This window comes from Hemitrygon akajei, chromosome 5 (genome assembly GCF_048418815.1).
Source record: "Hemitrygon akajei chromosome 5, sHemAka1.3, whole genome shotgun sequence".
NCBI lineage: Eukaryota > Metazoa > Chordata > Chondrichthyes > Myliobatiformes > Dasyatidae > Hemitrygon > Hemitrygon akajei.
Genome location: NC_133128.1, coordinates 54,082,713 through 54,101,312, shown reverse-complemented (window position 1 = coordinate 54,101,312; position 18,600 = coordinate 54,082,713). Strand labels below are relative to the sequence as shown.

The 18,600-nt window shown below is 38.7% G+C and overlaps 1 protein-coding gene across 5 annotated transcripts in view; it reads left to right on the top strand.

Moving 5' to 3' along the window:
* Window positions 1–18,600, top strand: part of epha6 (eph receptor A6) — a 691,207-nt gene that overhangs the window by 59,302 nt on the left and 613,305 nt on the right. For all 5 annotated transcript variants that reach the window (XM_073045584.1, XM_073045587.1, XM_073045586.1 and 2 more), the window contains exon 2: window positions 10,018–10,082. In XM_073045584.1, the coding sequence (XP_072901685.1) occupies window positions 10,018–10,082 (65 nt within the window). The remainder of the gene's footprint in view (window positions 1–10,017; window positions 10,083–18,600) is intronic.

Sequence of the window (18,600 nt, the reverse complement as noted above, 5' to 3'; positions counted from 1 at the left end):
CTGTTGAGATATCTGAAGTCTTGTTATTAAGTTCTCTGCCAAAGTAGACTATTATAATACTGCTGACAGTCCAGGGCCAAAGTCAAAGCCTTTGTGATAGACGATACGCTTGAGTTTGGAACTATGCTGGAAGAGACTCTATAGTAGGAAATCCTCTCTGCAGCTACTAAAGTTTGCAGGTACAGCAACTAATCATTAAGTATCACAATGCCTGACTCATTTCTAACTGCCTGCTGCACTCCACACCCAAATTCTTCCTTCTGCAAACCACCATTTCACCATCTTGTGGCTGAATGGAGTTGCAAGAAACTGTAGAATCTAGAATCTGGAGCAAAAAGGAACACTGGAGAAACACAGCAAGTTAGACAAAACCTGTAGAGGGATATAGACAATCAATGTTTTGGGTTAACACCCATTGTCCATTTTACTTCCTTTATGAGCCTGGATGTCACTGCTATGCTTGCACGAATGGATGATGCCGGGTTCTCTGAGAGGCATTTTGTGCTTAACCACTTACTCTCAGGCATTTAGCCTGGCAAAAGAACAATTGGCTAAAGATGGTGATTCCTTTGACATAACTTATACAACAAAGTGTTCTTGAGTCCAGTAGCATTTGATTTGTTTGTACCTGCGTAAGGGAATCTTCAGATGAATAAAAATAAATGAAGCACGCAATGACATTGTGCTAGCCTACTTTTTCTCACTCACTATCAGCAATTTCCTTTTCAATTTGAAATGGATTTGTGTATCAATTTCATTAGGGCAAAAATTGCAGCTGTGCAGTTATTTTCAATATACAAGAAAACTCAGATTTTAGTCAACTGAAATATATTGGCTGCATGGGGAGAATCTCTGCAGCCAGACCTCTCAAAGTGTGAAAGTCATAAATTATGGCCTCTCCCATTGCATGTGATATTTTTAATTATTCCTGGGTTTTTTCCACAGAGAAAATTAAGCTTGAACAGGAATTTGAGATTAGTGCCATCCAAATGACCAGACCAACACCTACTTAACTTGGCAGTGTTTGATGTTTGTTGCTTGCCATATTAACAGGCCATAGGACAAACAGATTGCCTTACTGCAAAACACAGTGGCCTGGGAAGCAATAAATGTATATGTTGATTAGAAAAATTTCTATGTACACCACCTAGGAGCAGCATGCTTCTACTTCATTGCCTGGAAGTTCCAAGTCTGTGGGGAATAGAGAAGAACAGGAGTAAAAGCAACTTGAGATGGATTTTTATCTGTAAAATGAAATGCAACTTGGACCAACTCCAATTTATTATCTTTTCACACTCAACTTGGATTGCTCACAGACGATTTGACAAATTGAACTTCCTTCTGCAAAGCTTCTAGCAGATTAGGAAGTCAATGTTCCTGTAACAATTTTTCTGTGCAGGCAATTGTTTCATTGTACTTCTTGACACTGAGGAATCTGTTTTCAATAAACAAGCATTTGATTGAATTCTACCTTTTAATAGGGGACTGAGAATGACTTTGCCATCAAGTTAGTGCTGTCTCATCTGTACTTAGATAATCCACTGACTTCTGCAGTGAAGAAAAATTCACAGAAGAAACTATAGTTAGAACTAAAAAGTATGGTGAACTAACTACGTAAGATGATCAGCCGCTCTTTCCATTTGATATTGTTGGCATTTACTTCCCTTGGATAAAGGTTATCTCTTGTTTATGAAAATCTGCATTTGAAACTAATATCTTAAAATGAATCTAAAAATAAGTAGGTAGATAGATACTTCATTGATCCCAAAGGAAATTTTAGTGTTGCAGTAGCATTACAAATGCACAGATGTAAATATTAGAAGAGAAATAGAAAAAATAAAAAATAACTTACCACTAAAAGTCTAACAGGAGGGGGTCAGTACTTCCTTAGCTATAGGTTGACTCATTATCGAGCCTAATAGCGAAGGGTAAGAATGACCTCATATTGCACTCTTTGGAGCAGTACAGTTGTCTTAGTCTTTTACTAAGTGCTCATCTGTTCAGCCAAGGTGGCATGCAGAGGGTGAGAAACATTGTCCAAAATTGCCAGGATTTTCTGTAGGGTCCTTTGTTCTACCACAGCCTCTAGTGTGTCAAGTTTGACTCCTATAACAGAGCCAGCCTTTCTAATCAGTTTATTGAACCTGTTGGCATCACCCCTGTTGAAGCCATTGCCCCAGCATACCACTGCATTGAAGATTGTACTGGCAATGACAGACTCGTTGAAGGAGAAGTCCGCATACTCCAAAGGACTTCAGTCTCCTCTGGAAGTAGAGGTGACTCTGGCCCTTCTTGTACACAGCCTCTGTTTGGTGCCTCACTCAAGTCTGATATTCAAGTGCACCCCCAGGTACTTGTAGGTCCTCACCACATCCACGTTCTCACCATCAATAGTAACAGGAGCAGTGCAGGCTTAGTCTTCCTAAAGTCCATCACCATCTCCTTTGTCTTACCAATGTTGAGCTGCAGACAATTCAGTTTGCAGCTTTTGATGACAAAATCCTCAACCAGGGCTATGTATTTGTCCTCCTGTCCTTCATTTATACACCCAACTATTGCTGAGTCATCAGAGAATTTCTGCAGATGACATGACTCAAACTGTTGTATCTAAAGTCCAAGTTATACATGGTAAACAGGATGGGCGCCAGTACAGTCCCCTGTGGGGCCGCTGTGCTGCTTATAGCTATGCCTGACACACAGCTCTGCTGTCGTACATACTATGGTCTGCTAGTCAGGTAGTCCATTATCCAGGATACAACGGAAGTGCCAACTTGATTTTCCCTCAGCGATGAGGGCTGTATGGCCCTCTGCATTTTAATCTAATCTCTGAAAATGAATCTAAAAATAATTAATGATTACAGTATTTTTGTCAAAGGTAATAGTAATCCTGTATTTTTAACAGAAAATTGCAATACTAAATGATAGAACTGATGAATAAATCATAAAATGTCAACATGAAAGAAATCAAGACACCATTTGGATCTGCCTTCAGTTTTGCCACCATCAAGGACCCAAATAGCCCTATCAGCTGAAGCAGTGATTCACCAGTGCTTCTTCCACTCCAGTCCATTATTGCATTTAGTTGTCACAATGTAATCCTCAGAAAATGCAGCTTGCCTGATCACTGTCCAGCATATCTATTCAATCCACAAGGGTAACTTGCAGTTTCTAGTCTCTATCCTGCTTCCACTCAAACCTTTTTGTGTTCAGTCTTCTATATTATTCCAACCATGCCCCAGCATGAGCTAGAAGAACTGTACCTTGTATTCTAATTAGGCATGTGACAGTATTAAGAACTTAATATTATCAATATCAGAAAAGCATTATTATTCTATCCAGAGGTGTGACTGCACCAACCTATTTAGACTTTTAAATTGTTTTTGTAGTATTTTGCTCTCACTTCTATCTTTTATATAAAGTAGTCATTACTCTGACAACTTTGGTATACATTATTTCACAGAAATTCCCTCTGCTCTTTCCATCTTTCTCTTTCTGCAATTTAAAGTGCATTTGCCTTTCTTTTCCAATTCTGCTGAAGGGTCCTTGACCCAAAACATGAACTTTCCTCCCCTGGATGCAACTTGACTATTAATCTCTTCTAGCACTTTGTTTTGGATTTCCTGTATCTCCAGTTCTTTGCATCAAGTAATTTTTAGCATGTCTTTTTTATTCCTAATTGAATATTTTGCTTTAATTTCATTAATTTAATTTAATTTTAATAAATCAAAAAAGCTGAAGATGACCCAGGTAAACATATTATGTAATGTATTGATTTAACGTTGTCCATTCTCAGTGAACAGGCAGTTTATTAGTTAAATTCTAATTGGCCAGAATGTTATTATTCAGTAGCAAAAACTCCTTATTGATATTTTCAGTGAGAGCATTGTAAAGGTATCTTACAATAGTTATCTCTTGTGTGATAAATTTCTAGCATTTTACAAATGGTCGAAAGACATTGCCAAGTTTAAATAAGATTTCTTAAGATTCTAATATGGATTGACTGTAATAATAACAAATATTTTTAAGAGCTTTTAAATGATTTTCATATTAAAATCTTTTTATTCTTTTTTTTACTTATTTCTTTTTACTTAACATGATAATGCTTCTGCTCTGTCTGATCCAGAGAAAAAAGTGTTTTCTATTAAAATTGGAAGAATTTTATTATATTCAAAACTTGTCATATATACCTGTCAGATTATTGTTGCACATACTGTAAAAGTTGTTACTATATTTTATTTAGAGATACAACACAGTAACAATCCTACCAACCTATACGTCTTTGGAATATGGGAGGAAACCAGAGCATCTAGAGGAAACCCATGTTCAAAAATTCAAAGCTCGAAGTCGATTTATTATCAATGTACATATTTGTCACCATATACTACCCTGAGATTCTTTTTCTTGCGGGCATACTCAAAAATCCAAAATAGAATAATAACCATAATAGAATCAATGAAAGACTGAACTAACTTGGGCCCTCAATCAGTGTGCAAAGGACAACAAAATTGTGCAAATACAAAAAAGAAAGAAGAATTAATAATAATAATAATAATAATAATAATAAAAGAAGCAATAGGTATCAAGAACATGACATGAAGAGTCCTTAAAAGTGAGTGTAGGAATATTTCAATGATGGGCCAAGTGAAGCTGAGTGAAGCTATCCCCTTTGGTTCAAGAGCCTGATGGTTGAGGGGTAATAACTGTTCTTGAACCTGGTGGTGTGGGTCTTGAGGTTCCTGTACCTTTTTCCTGATGGCAGGAGTGAGAAGAGAGGATGTCCTGGGTGCTGGGGGTCCCTGATGATGGATTCTGCTTTCCTGCGATAATACTTCATGTAGATGTGCTCAGTGGTGGAGAGGGCTTTACCCATGATGGACTGGGCTGCATTCATTACATTTTGTAGAATTTTCTGTCCAAAGGTATTGATGTTTCCATACCAGGCTGTGATGCAGCAATTCAATATATTTTCTACTCCCCATCTATAGAAGTTTGTCAATGTTTAAGATGTCATGCTAAATCTCCCAAACTCCTAAGTAAGTAGAGACGCTGCTATACTTTCTTTGTTACTGTATTTATGTGCTTGGCCCAGGACAGGTCCTCTGAAATAATAACTCTGAGGAATTTAAAGTTGTTGACCCCCTTCATCTCTGATCATCAGATGACAACTGGCTTATGGACGTTTGGTTTCCTCCTCCTGAAGTCAATAATAGGCTCCTTGGTCTTGCTGACATTGAGTAAGAGGTTGCTGTTAAGGCACCATTCAGCCAGATATTCAACCATGTGGCTACAGGAAAATTGTATGAACTCTTTACAGACACCAACAGGAATTCAACCCAGGTTGCTTGTACTGTAATAGCGTTATGCTAACCACCACATAGCTATGCCTCCACGGAGCAGACTTGATGTGCCAAATGGACTAATTCTGCTCTTACGTCTTATGGTCTTTCGGTTGTGTTGAGAGATAAACATCTTTTTATAAAGTTAACCAGTGTCTTTATTATAAAATCCAGTAGGATGCCTCATATTACATATTGGAAAGGATGTATCTTGAGTCCTGGTACGTCATATGCATCATGAACTCAACTGCATCAAACTATTAATAAACTTAATCAGAAATTAAAAACACAGTGCAGACATTGCAAGATCTAGCCTTCCAACTATAGCGACTGGTGAAGGTCTCCTTATGCCTATGCCTGGTCTGGACCAGAGGCAGAAGGCAGGTCTCTGTATCCTTTTGCACTGAGGCAACATGATTGAGACAGTGAGAAGGCTCCAGACAATGTGGTGAAGAGGTTCTATTCCCAGAATACTACATAAACCAAGGACACACCTCATATTTTGTCAAAATTACTGAGTAATACCAGTTTCTAAGGAAGTGATATAATTTAAGGTAATTTGTTAAAGGAGTTACATTGAAATACTTGAAGTTAATTAAAGCACAAAAATATTTTGTTTTAATTGGACATATAAAATAAATTCCTTTGTTTTGTAATTTGCAGGATTATAATCCACAATGAAGTCCTTGAAATTTCAGAGCCAGTGCCAGATCTGACTGGTGTAATACTGGTGAATCCCAATGAGACAAGGCTCCACTATTGGGCTCCATTTACAATCCAGTGGCAGATGCTGTTGCATCTGACATTCAGTACATACCACACTCTAAGCATGTTACATAAATCCCACACTTACGTTCGGATGGCTGCATTTGAAGTTAGCTACTGGCCACAGACAACAAACTTGACCTTTTGTTTATTATCATTTAGAGACTCTGTGTTTGTTTAAAATGCATTGGGACTTTGAGTTCTATAGTGGTTTTAACCTCCTTCCTTTTGACTAATTGAAGGCATATAGATCTGCCGATCAGCATCTGGCCTCCTTCACCATCTCCGGCACTCATTCCATGAAACGACTATTCTGCCTGAAAGATTTACCCCTCAGATCTCCTTCAGGACTCTGTTCTCTCACTTTAACCTATGCCTTCAAGTTTTAGACAATGACTGCCTATCTGCCTTATCTGTGTCGCTCATTATTTTATATACCTCTATCATTTCACTTCTCATTCTCCTGCACTCTAGGGAAATCAGTTCCAGCCTATTCAGTCTCCACTGATTACTCAACCTCCAATCCAGGCAGTATCCTCGAAAATCTTTTCTGCATTATCTGCAGCTTAATCACTTACTTCCGATAGTATGGTGACAAGAACTGTACACAATATTCCAAGCGTGGCCTAACCAATGTTTTGGACAATTGTAACATGATGACGCAGTTCTTATACTCACTACCTTGGCTGATGAAAGCAAGCATACTATTACATCTTCCTCGGTACATTATTTTCAGTGAACTATTTATCTGTACTCCAATGTCTCTATTCAATAACATTCCCCAAGGTCCTGCCATCTACTGTGTATGTCCTGTCCTGGTTTAACTTTCCAAAATGCATCATGTTGCACTTTCCTACTTTCCTGATCAATCCTCTTGGTCATTATCATCATCATCATCATCATCATGTGCCATGTCATGTGACATGGGTGCTCATGACCTATGACCATGATTGCTCTTGGGAAAATCTACAAAAGTATCTTGCCTTCTGGGCAGTGTCCTTATATGAGGGGTGACTCCAGCCATTATCTATACTCTTTAGAGATTGTCTGCCTGGTGTCAGTGGTCGCATAACCAGGACTTGTGGTTTGCACCAGCTGCTCATTTGACCATCCGCCACTTGCTCTCGTGGCTTCATATGATCCCGATTGGGGGTTAAGCAGGTGCTACACCCTGCCCAAGGGTGACCTGCAAGCTCGTGGAGGGAAGGAGCAGCTTACACCTCCTTTGGAAGAGACGTATCTCCACCCCACCACCCTCAGTCAAATTCCTGATACGTGATTTCCCAGGCACAAAGCAATGCTGAATATCAGTAATCAGTCCTTGCCTTTCCAAATACAAATAAATGCTGTCCCTCAGAATCCCTTACAATAAGTTTGCCACTGCCCTGTAGTTCCCTTTTTCTCTCTCCTTTCTTAAAGGAAAAGCACAACATTAGTTATACACACACACACACACACACACACACACACACACACACACACACACACACACACACACACACACACACACACACACACACACACACACACACACACACACACACACACACACACACACACACACACACACACACACACACACACACACACACACACACACACCAGCAATCTCCTTGTTGCTTCCCTTGACATCTAGGAATACACTTAGTCAGGCCCAGGGGAATTTATTTTATGCATTTAAACACTTCCAACACCTCCTGCTTTGTAATGTTGAAATCCTCCAGGATAGCACTGTTCCCTCGCCTCAACTCACAAGATTCCGTGTCCTTCTCCCTTGTCCTTAGTCCCTACCATATTCTTTATTTGATCTCTGCAATACATCCGGGAAGGATTGATGCTAACTCAATAAAATAAAAGTGATAAATGGTCCTTTGCTGTGCATTGATGCATTCAACCTTGATGAGCAAAATATTCACACAAGGAGGGAATGCTTCTTCTCTCCCTTGCAGTTTCACTATACTTGTAGTTCAGAACAAAACTCAGTCACATAAATAATGATATCGAGTTTTTTTTTCACATGTGCCTTGGGTCTCATTACACGTACAGGGAAAATGTTCTGTTTAAATTCAATTCTGCTGAGATCCTTACAGCAGGTATCTACAAGATAGGATAAAAATAGAGCCATTTTGTCCACATAGCATTTTATATCATTGATGCATTCCATCAGAAGAGTAACTTGGCATTAACCTAATAAGCTGACAAGAAACATATTAAGCCACATTTGTAAATAACTGAGATGAATATCGTGATAACTACATTCAAGGAATCAAATATACAGTTGGAATGTTTCAAGGTTATTATTTTCTTCTTGCAGTATTTCTGATTATGTACCGTAGCGGTGGAGATGATGTTCGAGAGTTTATATTTTCACCAGCTGTATTTACCCTATGGTTAGAATTTTGCGCAGCATTTTAAATAAATGAGGATATATGTTATTAAATTGGACATTGGGGAATTCAATAAAAATGTGGTACGCTATCACGTATCATGGCAAGTTTCTTGGAAATCTGGATAAATGAATGGGTATTACAATTAGCTCCCAGTAATTCACTTGTGTGAGCTTCATTTGGGGAAAATTGCAGTTTGTTTTACAATACATTTTGGTTGCACACCTGCTGTTTGGTGCCTTGCCCAGGAGTGTTTGAATAAATAATGAGTTGCTGCCTGCATGCACGCATTGCAGCTAAGTTCAAGAATCTGATTTTACAGCACATAAAGGTGACCCATTTGGTTGTTGTGCTATTTAGCAAATGTGCTGCTGTTCAACAAAAAGGTGACTATCGTGCATAAAACTGTCATGTTTAATTTATGAAGGTCATAATTTTTTTTCAATGGATAAATTATTAAATACTGTGTCACACTGTGCACACAGCAACTCTTTAATAGATACAAGGCACATAGCACTGAGAAGGAACGTATGCTTCCATAAGCATTTGAACTACTGAAGTCACCTAAATGCTAGGCATCCAACTATGGAAACATAGTAATATGTGCATTTTTGAATCCGAGGTCTGAGCTTTAAGTCCAAAAGGATAAGTGGGTCTCTAAGCATCTATTAACAATGTGCTGTGTCAGTTCCTCGATAACCATTTTCATTCATAATGGAGAGAGACTTGGCCAGATCTATTCATTGTGCATCATTTTTGATCATTTCTGACTGATGTTTTTGTAGAGGGATTGTGTCCAGCCCCTTGGTATGAACATCGAATTCTCCAACTTCTGATAATTCCCTCCCTCTCCCTTCCACCATCCCACTTTCACTCTGCCTCCTCTTCTAGCTGCCTATCACCCCTCTCATGATTCTGCCTTCTTCTACTACCCATAGTGCTTTCCTCTTGCCTTCCTCCTTCACCTCTCTGGCCTATCCCCTCCCTGCTTCCCCTCCCCCAACCCTTGATCTTTCTCTGATTGGTTTTTCACCTGGCACCTTCCACCCTCCCCTCACCTTCTTTATAGGGCCCCGCCCCCTCCTTCTTCAGTCCTGATGAAGGGTCTCAGCCCGAAACGTTGACTGCTCATTTCAACGGATGCTGCCCGACCCGCTGAGTTCATCCAGTTTGTTCGTATGTGTTGTGTACAGATTAAATGCTGCATTGTTTATTGTACAATATTAATGTTTCAAAAGTAGTTCATTGGCACTTAAGTGCTTTGGGATGTTCAGAGCATTGTAAAGGTCCAAATCTTAGTTTTAGGATCTCTAGGCTGGGGAGAACATGTGGATAGGATGGATGACTGACCCACATGTTTTCCCCAAACTTGCTCAACCAGCTTCACCTGTGAGTCAACCCCATGATGATCTATGGCAGAGAAGGCTCATATCAACTTTTCAGTTGGAATGCAATGTAGTCTTAGGCATTCAATGAAATGACAATAAATAAGCAAATCATGCTAATACTGTTGTTTTACTTATTTCCAGTTGTGCTGCTGGACACAACAGCTGCACTTGGAGAACTTGGATGGAAGGCATACCCAGTAAATGGGGTGAGTTGCAAATGATATTCATTTACTTTGTGCTTAGAACTGGCAGGTCATAAATGGCAGCTTAACTAACAAAGAAATCAGACCTTCACATTTGGAATTCTGTCATTGTCATGGCTTGTTTTGCTTTTACAGGTGTTTTTATTATCTATGGAATAAACCTATAACATAATTGCTCAAGAATGAGTATGGTGAATACTCTAATGTCATTAATGATAGAACCTTGGATTAAACCACATTAAAATGTCACAGTGGATGAGGTGATATCAATGTGATCTTTTTTAAACTGATTATTTATCCTTTTGCTAATTAAATTATTGGAGTGCTAAGAAAATCGTAGTGTATGGCTAATGCCATTGTTACCATCATATTTAACTACTTCATTGCTACTGTAGTGGATGTTACATGAAATGCCAATGAAGCCACGAATTCCGCTACATTGCATTTCTGATACATTCCCTCTGAGATCAGTCCAGAAAATGGTCTCATGCAGTATTGTCAAGTAATGATCTGCTAAATCCACGTGGTGCTCTCTTCTAAGTGCAGATTTTCTTTTCCTCGTGGAAGCTTCGGTATGACAGCATGTGAATACAATTTTTAACAGCAATAAATTTGTGAAAAGATGCAGTAAGCACTGTGTAAAAGATTAATCATATTGCAGCAAGTTCTGTACATTCTATCATACCTGACACTTCCTGCCCACTCACTTAATCTATCTGCTCCCCTCGGCAGACTCTGTGTCTTCCTTCTCCACTCAGCTCTGTGATATCGGTAAATTTCTATACGTCATGCACTGCCCTTTTATTTAAGCCATTAAGTCATTTCAACCAGGTGGTGCTTCTACCTAGATTTGATCCTGAGTTTGGATTGTTACGTTCCCCAGTAACCGGGTAATTTACCAGCAAAGATAGATGGGTCCGCTGAAGCCTGATGCTACTATTTTCAAACGTTTTTATTTATAAAGGGGCACAAACGTATGGTTAATACAAAACATTCAGATCGTATATGTCGTCACAACTCAATCTAAAGCACAGGTATAGTAATAGTCAATCAGAAATAAGCTCTATCGTTGTCTAGGGGTAATGTAGATATATATTGTTTACTGGATATCTAAAAGTCTTTTGCGGTCACTGCCGTTCCACCAGCTGCCGTCGCGGTGGTGTCGCGTTGGTGCACTTTTGTTAGAAAGAGAGAGAGAGATGGGATGAAACAGTTACCCGACCGGTTTTCCAACCTGGAGGAGTTTGGTTTGTCGGAGCCTCGTTGGGGGAATGAACGCTCATCTGTGGCCTCCCCTGTAGCTAAGCCGTTCTTCCGTTGTGGGGTCGCCAATCCCAGGCAAGGAAAAGACGTACACGAACCCCACCACCGGCTGTCGCTATCAAAACACTGTCACAGGATCTCTAGCGTGTCTTCTGGTGCGTCTGAGGGGGTCCTCCCCCCCAGCCCCTCCTTTATACTTCCTCACGGGATCACCGGTGTCAATCTCTCTCTCAACCAGCCCACTTTGCCCGAGGGCTTTACACGTGGTCTTCATGAGACAATAGTCAAAGAGTCGCTTTATTCTGCTTCCCGGGGGAACGTGGTCTTCAGCACGTCTCTCTCCCTCTTGGGTCATTTGACCCCCCCCTTGACTAGGGCTCTTGCAATTCTCACAAAGGAGGGGGCTGAGGTCATAACAGGATGCTGTAAGTGTGGAGTTTGTGCAATGTTCCTGTGATGATGTGTTTCTCCTGGATATTCCATTTTCCTCCTACATTCCAAACATATGTCGATGGTAGGCTAATTGTCCACTGTAAAGGGTCCATGAAGAATCAGAGAGAAGTTGATAGGCATGAAAGGGAAAATAGATTATTGAGAAATAAGTGAATAGGATTAAGTTGATTGCTCTGAGAACTGGCATGGACTCAATGGCTGAATAGTCTGCCTTGTCATAAGAAAATATTAAAGTATTAAGATAAATCATACATAGGTGAAGGCCCAGCACTCATCATTTTGCCCTTAACTGGTTATAGACACATTTAACCTTTTTTATTTTTTAATCAAACTTCTCTCCATGCTAATTTATTGTCATCAATCCCACAAACATCTACTTTACCTAGCAAACATGTCTGAAGCTTGACCAAGATGCCTTATGATCATTCAGATTTACTACATCCACTGGTAGCTGTTATCGCCTTGGCTATTTTCATTTTCATAAAAAAGTATTAACTTTTTTAAACACGATTTAAATTTGTTGAAACTGTTTTGAGTATATGTTCCTCACCGAGTTTAGGATTCCTGGGTAGAAGACCTGACTTTCGCTCTTTCCTCTTCCTTTTGGTCTTGCCACCTGCACTTCAAATCAGCATGTTTTAAATCTCTTAAAACGGGGGTCTGTCAACGGAATCAGTACAGAGTTTGGTTAATTTTTGAAGGGAAGATCATTCAGTTCAACGCTGATGAAATATATTAGAGACAGAAGTACGTATTATTAGGCAGAGATAGTCTTTATTTCAGAAATAATTTAGTGAACTCAGTTGTAAGTTAAAATTGTAAATTAATATTATCTTTAGAATTGACAAAAACACTTTTAAAAAAAGACTCTGAACATCAAGACAGACCCAAACCAGTGGATTGACAGCCAGGTAAATCTGTGGATCTGATATAGTTGGCTGAAAGTTTTCTCAGCTGTTCAGTGGACAAGTTTGTAATCATCAACTTGTGTTGATATTGTCTTGCCACCAGGCTGGGTTTTGCTATTCATGGGCAGCCATGGGAGTCCTGGAGCAGATGAACATTAGGAGGGTGCTTGACCACAAGTACAAGTTCCTTATAATGTCCAAGTGCCCATTAGCATTAACTTAATAATGGATTTAAGCAATGTCCTGGCAACTAGCATTAAACTAACCCTATTTTTTTGAAAGTGGTATTGCACATGTTAACTTCAAACCTATTGTGAGCAATGCAGATTCTAAGGAATTTTGGAAGATCATTCATGCATTTATTTCCTCTATAGGCAGCTTTTTCACAGCCTTGTAATGTAGGTCATCTGATCCAAGAGACTTCATCATTTTAATTTCTCCAGGGCATTCACTTTATTAATTCTGATTACTCTAAATTCCTCAGTCTCATCACATTATTTCCCCAATATTTCTGGTATGTTCATTATTTCCTATTGTAACAGCAACTGAAAAATATTAGTTTAATATCTGAGCTTTCCTTATTCGACATTATAATTTCTCCTTCCTCTGCCTCAAAGATCATATTTACTTTTTCTTTTCATTTATATATTTATGAAAGCTCTTAAAGTATTTTATATCTCTTGCTAATTGATTTATTTTTATTATCATATTTATCTATCGCTGGCCATCCTTTGCAGCCTTCTAAAACTGTTAGTACTCTCGGCAACAGTGTAAACCATTTTAATCAAATCTTACCCCTAATCTCTTTAATTAGTCACAGATGGGTTTCTCTTGCAATAGAGACTTTATTTTTCAATAGATTGTTTATCTGCTCAGAGAAAAGACATTAGAGATGGGCAATAACTGAAGTGGTTATACCTCATAAAAGAAAATGATGAAATATTTTAAGTAGTTGTCAGATTGTATCTACTTTAAAATATTTTAATTCAATGTCCTCATCTATTATAATAAATTCTTTCCTCATAACTATATAATACTATTTGAATTAAGTTTGTCACTCATGAAGTCTGTAAAATTATATCATTTTGCAGTCACACTTCCCTAAATTACCACTTGTTAAGATTAACCATAATGTTTACCTTATTAAAATGGCCTAACATAAAAAAGCCTGTTTTCTAGTTGTTACCTGACCTTTGTTCCTGAGGCATATTTGAACGTTTCGTATGTACTCACTCCCCAGACTACTTCTGTTAGTTGATTTGTTAAGGCAATATACTTGGCTTTTACTTTGTGTTCCACTTATTTTTTGGTTCTCAGTGCCCTCTCCAGGAGTGTAGTTATTAATATCATACCTCTAATAGCATTATTGCCTATGTTACCCTTTATGGCATTTTTTTACTGATTATGTTTCCTATTCCGAGCCAAGATTATTGCTTGCTATTGCAGCCATGTAATGTAGATTGGAGAGTTGATGGGCGGTGGGATTGTTGTCTCTTGAAAAGCTCCGATTCTAGTCATCTTGGAGCAGGCAGCACAGTTCTGCTTTATTGCTGAGTGTCGCTGCTGGTGTGCAAGCATTTATGGGCAAGTGTTCTTGACTCCGTAAATGCAATTGGTAACAAACGCAAGTGTTATGTCCAGAATTCTGCACTGATGCACTGCATTTGACTATATTCATTCAATAGCACGAAGTCCTGAGATGAAGAACCTTTAATCATATTCCTTGTATTTTGAAATGGCAGACACATTTGGGAACATGTGGAGAAGTTAGGGAAAAAACAGAACTGGTGCTTCATGCCTTTGTCCCACAAGTTAGCAAGTTCCATGCTGCATGACTTTATGACTCTAAGTTTCTATATGCTGTCTGCAAGAGTACGGATGGCAAATGATACCTTCACCAACATCAGTGTACATACTGTGTTTTTCTGAAGTGTGTAAATTTATAAGTACCTAGCAGTTCAATGTCTGAAGAGCTGACCAAACAGTTGCCTCTCTATCCTAAACTGGGCAGCAGCACTAGTTTGTAAGCAGTAAATAAATTTCTTTGCAGCAACGTTTTCTCCCAGCATTGAATAGGAAGCTCTTGTTTTAAAGTACAGCTAATTGAAATAAATATTAAATTTGCGCCTGGAGCCCTATTGAAAACATTTGAAGTGCAGCTCCACTATTACAGCAGCAATGTAACAATTGCAACTCAAAGATTGCAGTATCAGTTAAACCATGTATTGCTGTTATGTAATCCTGTTCAAATAAATACACAGATCTGATTATAAACTAAAATTAAAGATAAAGTGTCCTATTAAATAAGAATCTGCACAGCTGTATACATCTGTACATGATTGCTTGTTTAGTACATTTGAGGAACGGAGAGATTTAAATAGAATCTAAAGGTAAGTGAATTGTTTAACTCATACAATTAAAGACAAATCAGTAATGACAATGCAAATTAAATCTTTTGTTCTTCAGAGACCCTCATTGAAATCTCTCAAGACTGCTAAATGCAACATCTGTGTTTTCATAAGAGATTTTGTGCATAAACATTCAGCACATCACTGATATTACTTCTAAATCCCATCAGAACATGTTTATCAGACTGTAGTGTGCTAGTAGTGGAGCGAGTGACAGTCTTCACTGCAACATCAGGCTTTCTTGATTTGCCCAAGCAAGCTATAATTTATAATGAAGCTGAATCATTGCTCGAAGATTCTTCTTGATGACTGTTTGAAAATAACATTTGAAAATTAGCAACCCTTTTGTGCTTTCTTTTAGTCACTCGTGCAAAGTTTGTTATTTGATAAATATGTTGTCAGAAAATTGATCTTTCTTACAGATTTTCTTATTGTCATGTCACATCAGATTGTTTAATTCACTGCCAACGTGAACCATGTGACATTTAGTTAAGTGCTGTCAGCCTGCAATTGTTTGAACACACTTTATGCAAGACCATTATAGTCAACAGGGAAAGGATATTTCATCTTATTAACTTGGGCTAGATTTAATCCTCGGTTCCAGTTAATTTCAACTAGGATGTCACAGAAGTGCAACAGTTAGTGCAGCTGTCTTGCAGCCACAGGAACCCAATTTCAATCCTATCCTCAGGCACTGTCAGTGGGAAGTTTGCATGTTTCTCCAGGATAATGTGGAATTCCTCTGGGACCTGAATTTCCTTCCACATCCCAAAAAAATGTTGGCTGGTCATTGAACTACCATAACTTGCCCTTTGGTGTTAGTCCTTGGCAAAAAAGAATCAAAGAGGAGTTGATGGACATGTGTGAGGGAAAATGCATTAATCAGGATTACAGAGAACTAAGAAAGGAGGCAATGGGACGATGGAATTGCTCTTTCGGGAACCAGTGTGCACATGATTGGGCAAATAGCATCCTGTTTTGTTATGATTATAAACATAATTTATCACATTACTTGTTAAGGAGACAGTGATATATTGAAGAGGTAACCCAGTATTTATTAAGTTTAATACATCTTCATGTGAATGATGGTCTTTAAATTTGGGAACCATGTCCAAGGTCTTGAATGGATAGAGAAATCTATTTAATTTTAAAGCATATCTCTTTGTATTCGTCAGTCTAGTTGGGGTATGCCTAGTTAATCTAAATTTATGACCATGCTCTGTATTGAATTGTTAACTGCATGCTTCTCATGATGTACGTAATATCTAATGTGCAAAATGTCACTTAAAAAAGCAACTTAAAAGATCATGGGGATAGAATTACTTAATAATGACCAGAAAAAGTAATTTTTCGACTGCAGTGACTATCATAATTTGATTTTTTTTTCAACCTTTCCTGTTAGTATGCGTAAAATTTAGAACAAAGAGCAGCATGGCACAGTACAGGCCCTTCAGCTCATGATGTATGCCAACCTTTTAACGGACTCCAAAGTCAATTTAACTGTTTCTTCCATATAGCCTTCCTTTTTTTCATCCATATGCCTACCTAAGAGTCTCTTAAACATCCCTAATATATCTGCCTCCACCATTATTCCTGGTAGTGCATTCCATGCATCTACAACTCTGCAAAAAAAAACTATCTCCGGCATCCCCCTGATACTGTCCTTCAAATATGTTATAGTTATACACCCTCATAATAGCCATTTCTGCTCTGGAAAAAGGGTGCTAGCTGTCTACTCTTACCCTTTTATCATCTTAACTACCACCTTAGCCCCCTAACTATGCCTCATATCAGCTTGTACACCTCTATCAAGTCACCTCACATCCTCCTCCTCTCCAAAGACCAAAGTTCTAACTCACTCAACCCATCTTCATAGGATATATAATGTACAAGACTTTCTAGATCAGTTGTGAGTCACCCAGACCTACTGATGATCTACTTACTGAGAATCCAGTTGACTAAGTTGCAGCACAGACATGATGGATAGTCTCCCAGATCTTTAATGGTGAAGAACTAAACTTCACAATATAAATGGAACATCACAGGGTTGCATTGGACGAGGTCTCAAATGTGAACCAGATGTTTTATGGGGGAAACAAAAATTGATAGCTGGCTAAGAATTATCCTGGGGATTCACAACAGAAACCCAAACTCGATACTTTAGCATGTCAAACTTGTTGTTTTAGCTTTACCCTTTCCACAATCCAGGTAGAACAACAATTCATTTGTAATACTTCCAATTTTCTTCATTGTTCACCATGCAATTCATCTAATTTCAACGAAACAAAGTCAGTTTGTATGATTGTTTTGCAGAATTTATCAGTTTGGTCTGAAAGAGCAACCTTGAACTTCCAGAAATATGTTCCTTAGTTTCTCTAACCTATTCTCTCCCATCGCTATCTATCAGGAGTTTGTATGTTCTCCTCATGACCGTGTGAACTTCCTCTGGGTGATATAGTTTTCTCCCACATTCCAAAGACGTACTGGCTGTGGTTAGTGAGCCAATTGCAGTGTATAAGCATCGGCAGAGTGGTGATACTTGTGGTCAGCTCCCAGCATAATCCTTGGACTGTGTTGGTTGTTGTGCAAAATGACACATTTCACTGTATTGTTTCAATGCATATGTGACAAATATACTGTTCAAAAATGTTTCTTCTTCAATCTCAGCTTGCTGCAGTCCTTGGAACTCTTTTTTTTCTTCTCACTGATGTTACTTAATATTTCAGTTTGAATTTGTTCCTTTTTTATTCACTCTTCTGATTGTCAGCGTTTATTTAAATGCTGCTATGTTGACAACAGTTGGCAGCTTAACACAGGTAATTCCTCTTTTTTTTGTCTCGGCCATTCCTTAAGACATAGGAGAAGAATTAAGCAATTTGAACCATTCTATAATGGCTGCTTTCTTTTCCCTCTCAAACACATTCTCTTGTTTTCTCCCCATAGCATTTGATGGCTTTAGTAATTAAGAACCTATCAAACTCCAATTTAAATATTCGCAATGACTTGACCTCCACTGCCAAAAAATTCCTCCACACAGTGGGGAGGGTTGAATGGACAAGTGAATCTTTGAGAGCAATTGCTGTGGAAAGCAGAGAATGGGGGGTAGGTAAAGATCTCTTTTATGGTGGGATCCTGTTGAAGATCATGGAAGTTGTGGAGAATGATGTGCTTGATCCAGAGGCTCGTGGGGCAACAAGTAAAGACAAGAGGAAATCTATTGCTGATAAGCTAATGCGAAGATGGGGTGAGGGTAGATGTCTGGGAAATGGAGGAGATATGGGTGAGGGAAACATCAGTGGTGGAGGAACATCAATGTATGTGTTATTTGGATTTGCAGAATATCTTGTGTTACTGTATTCCATCTGCCTCTTCTTTGCTGATTCTCCTAACCTGTCCAAGTCCTTCTGCAGACTCCCTACTTCCTCAACACTACCTGCCCATCCACTCTTGTTTAGCAGCCTCGCGTGTAGCACTTTGTCAAGATACTTT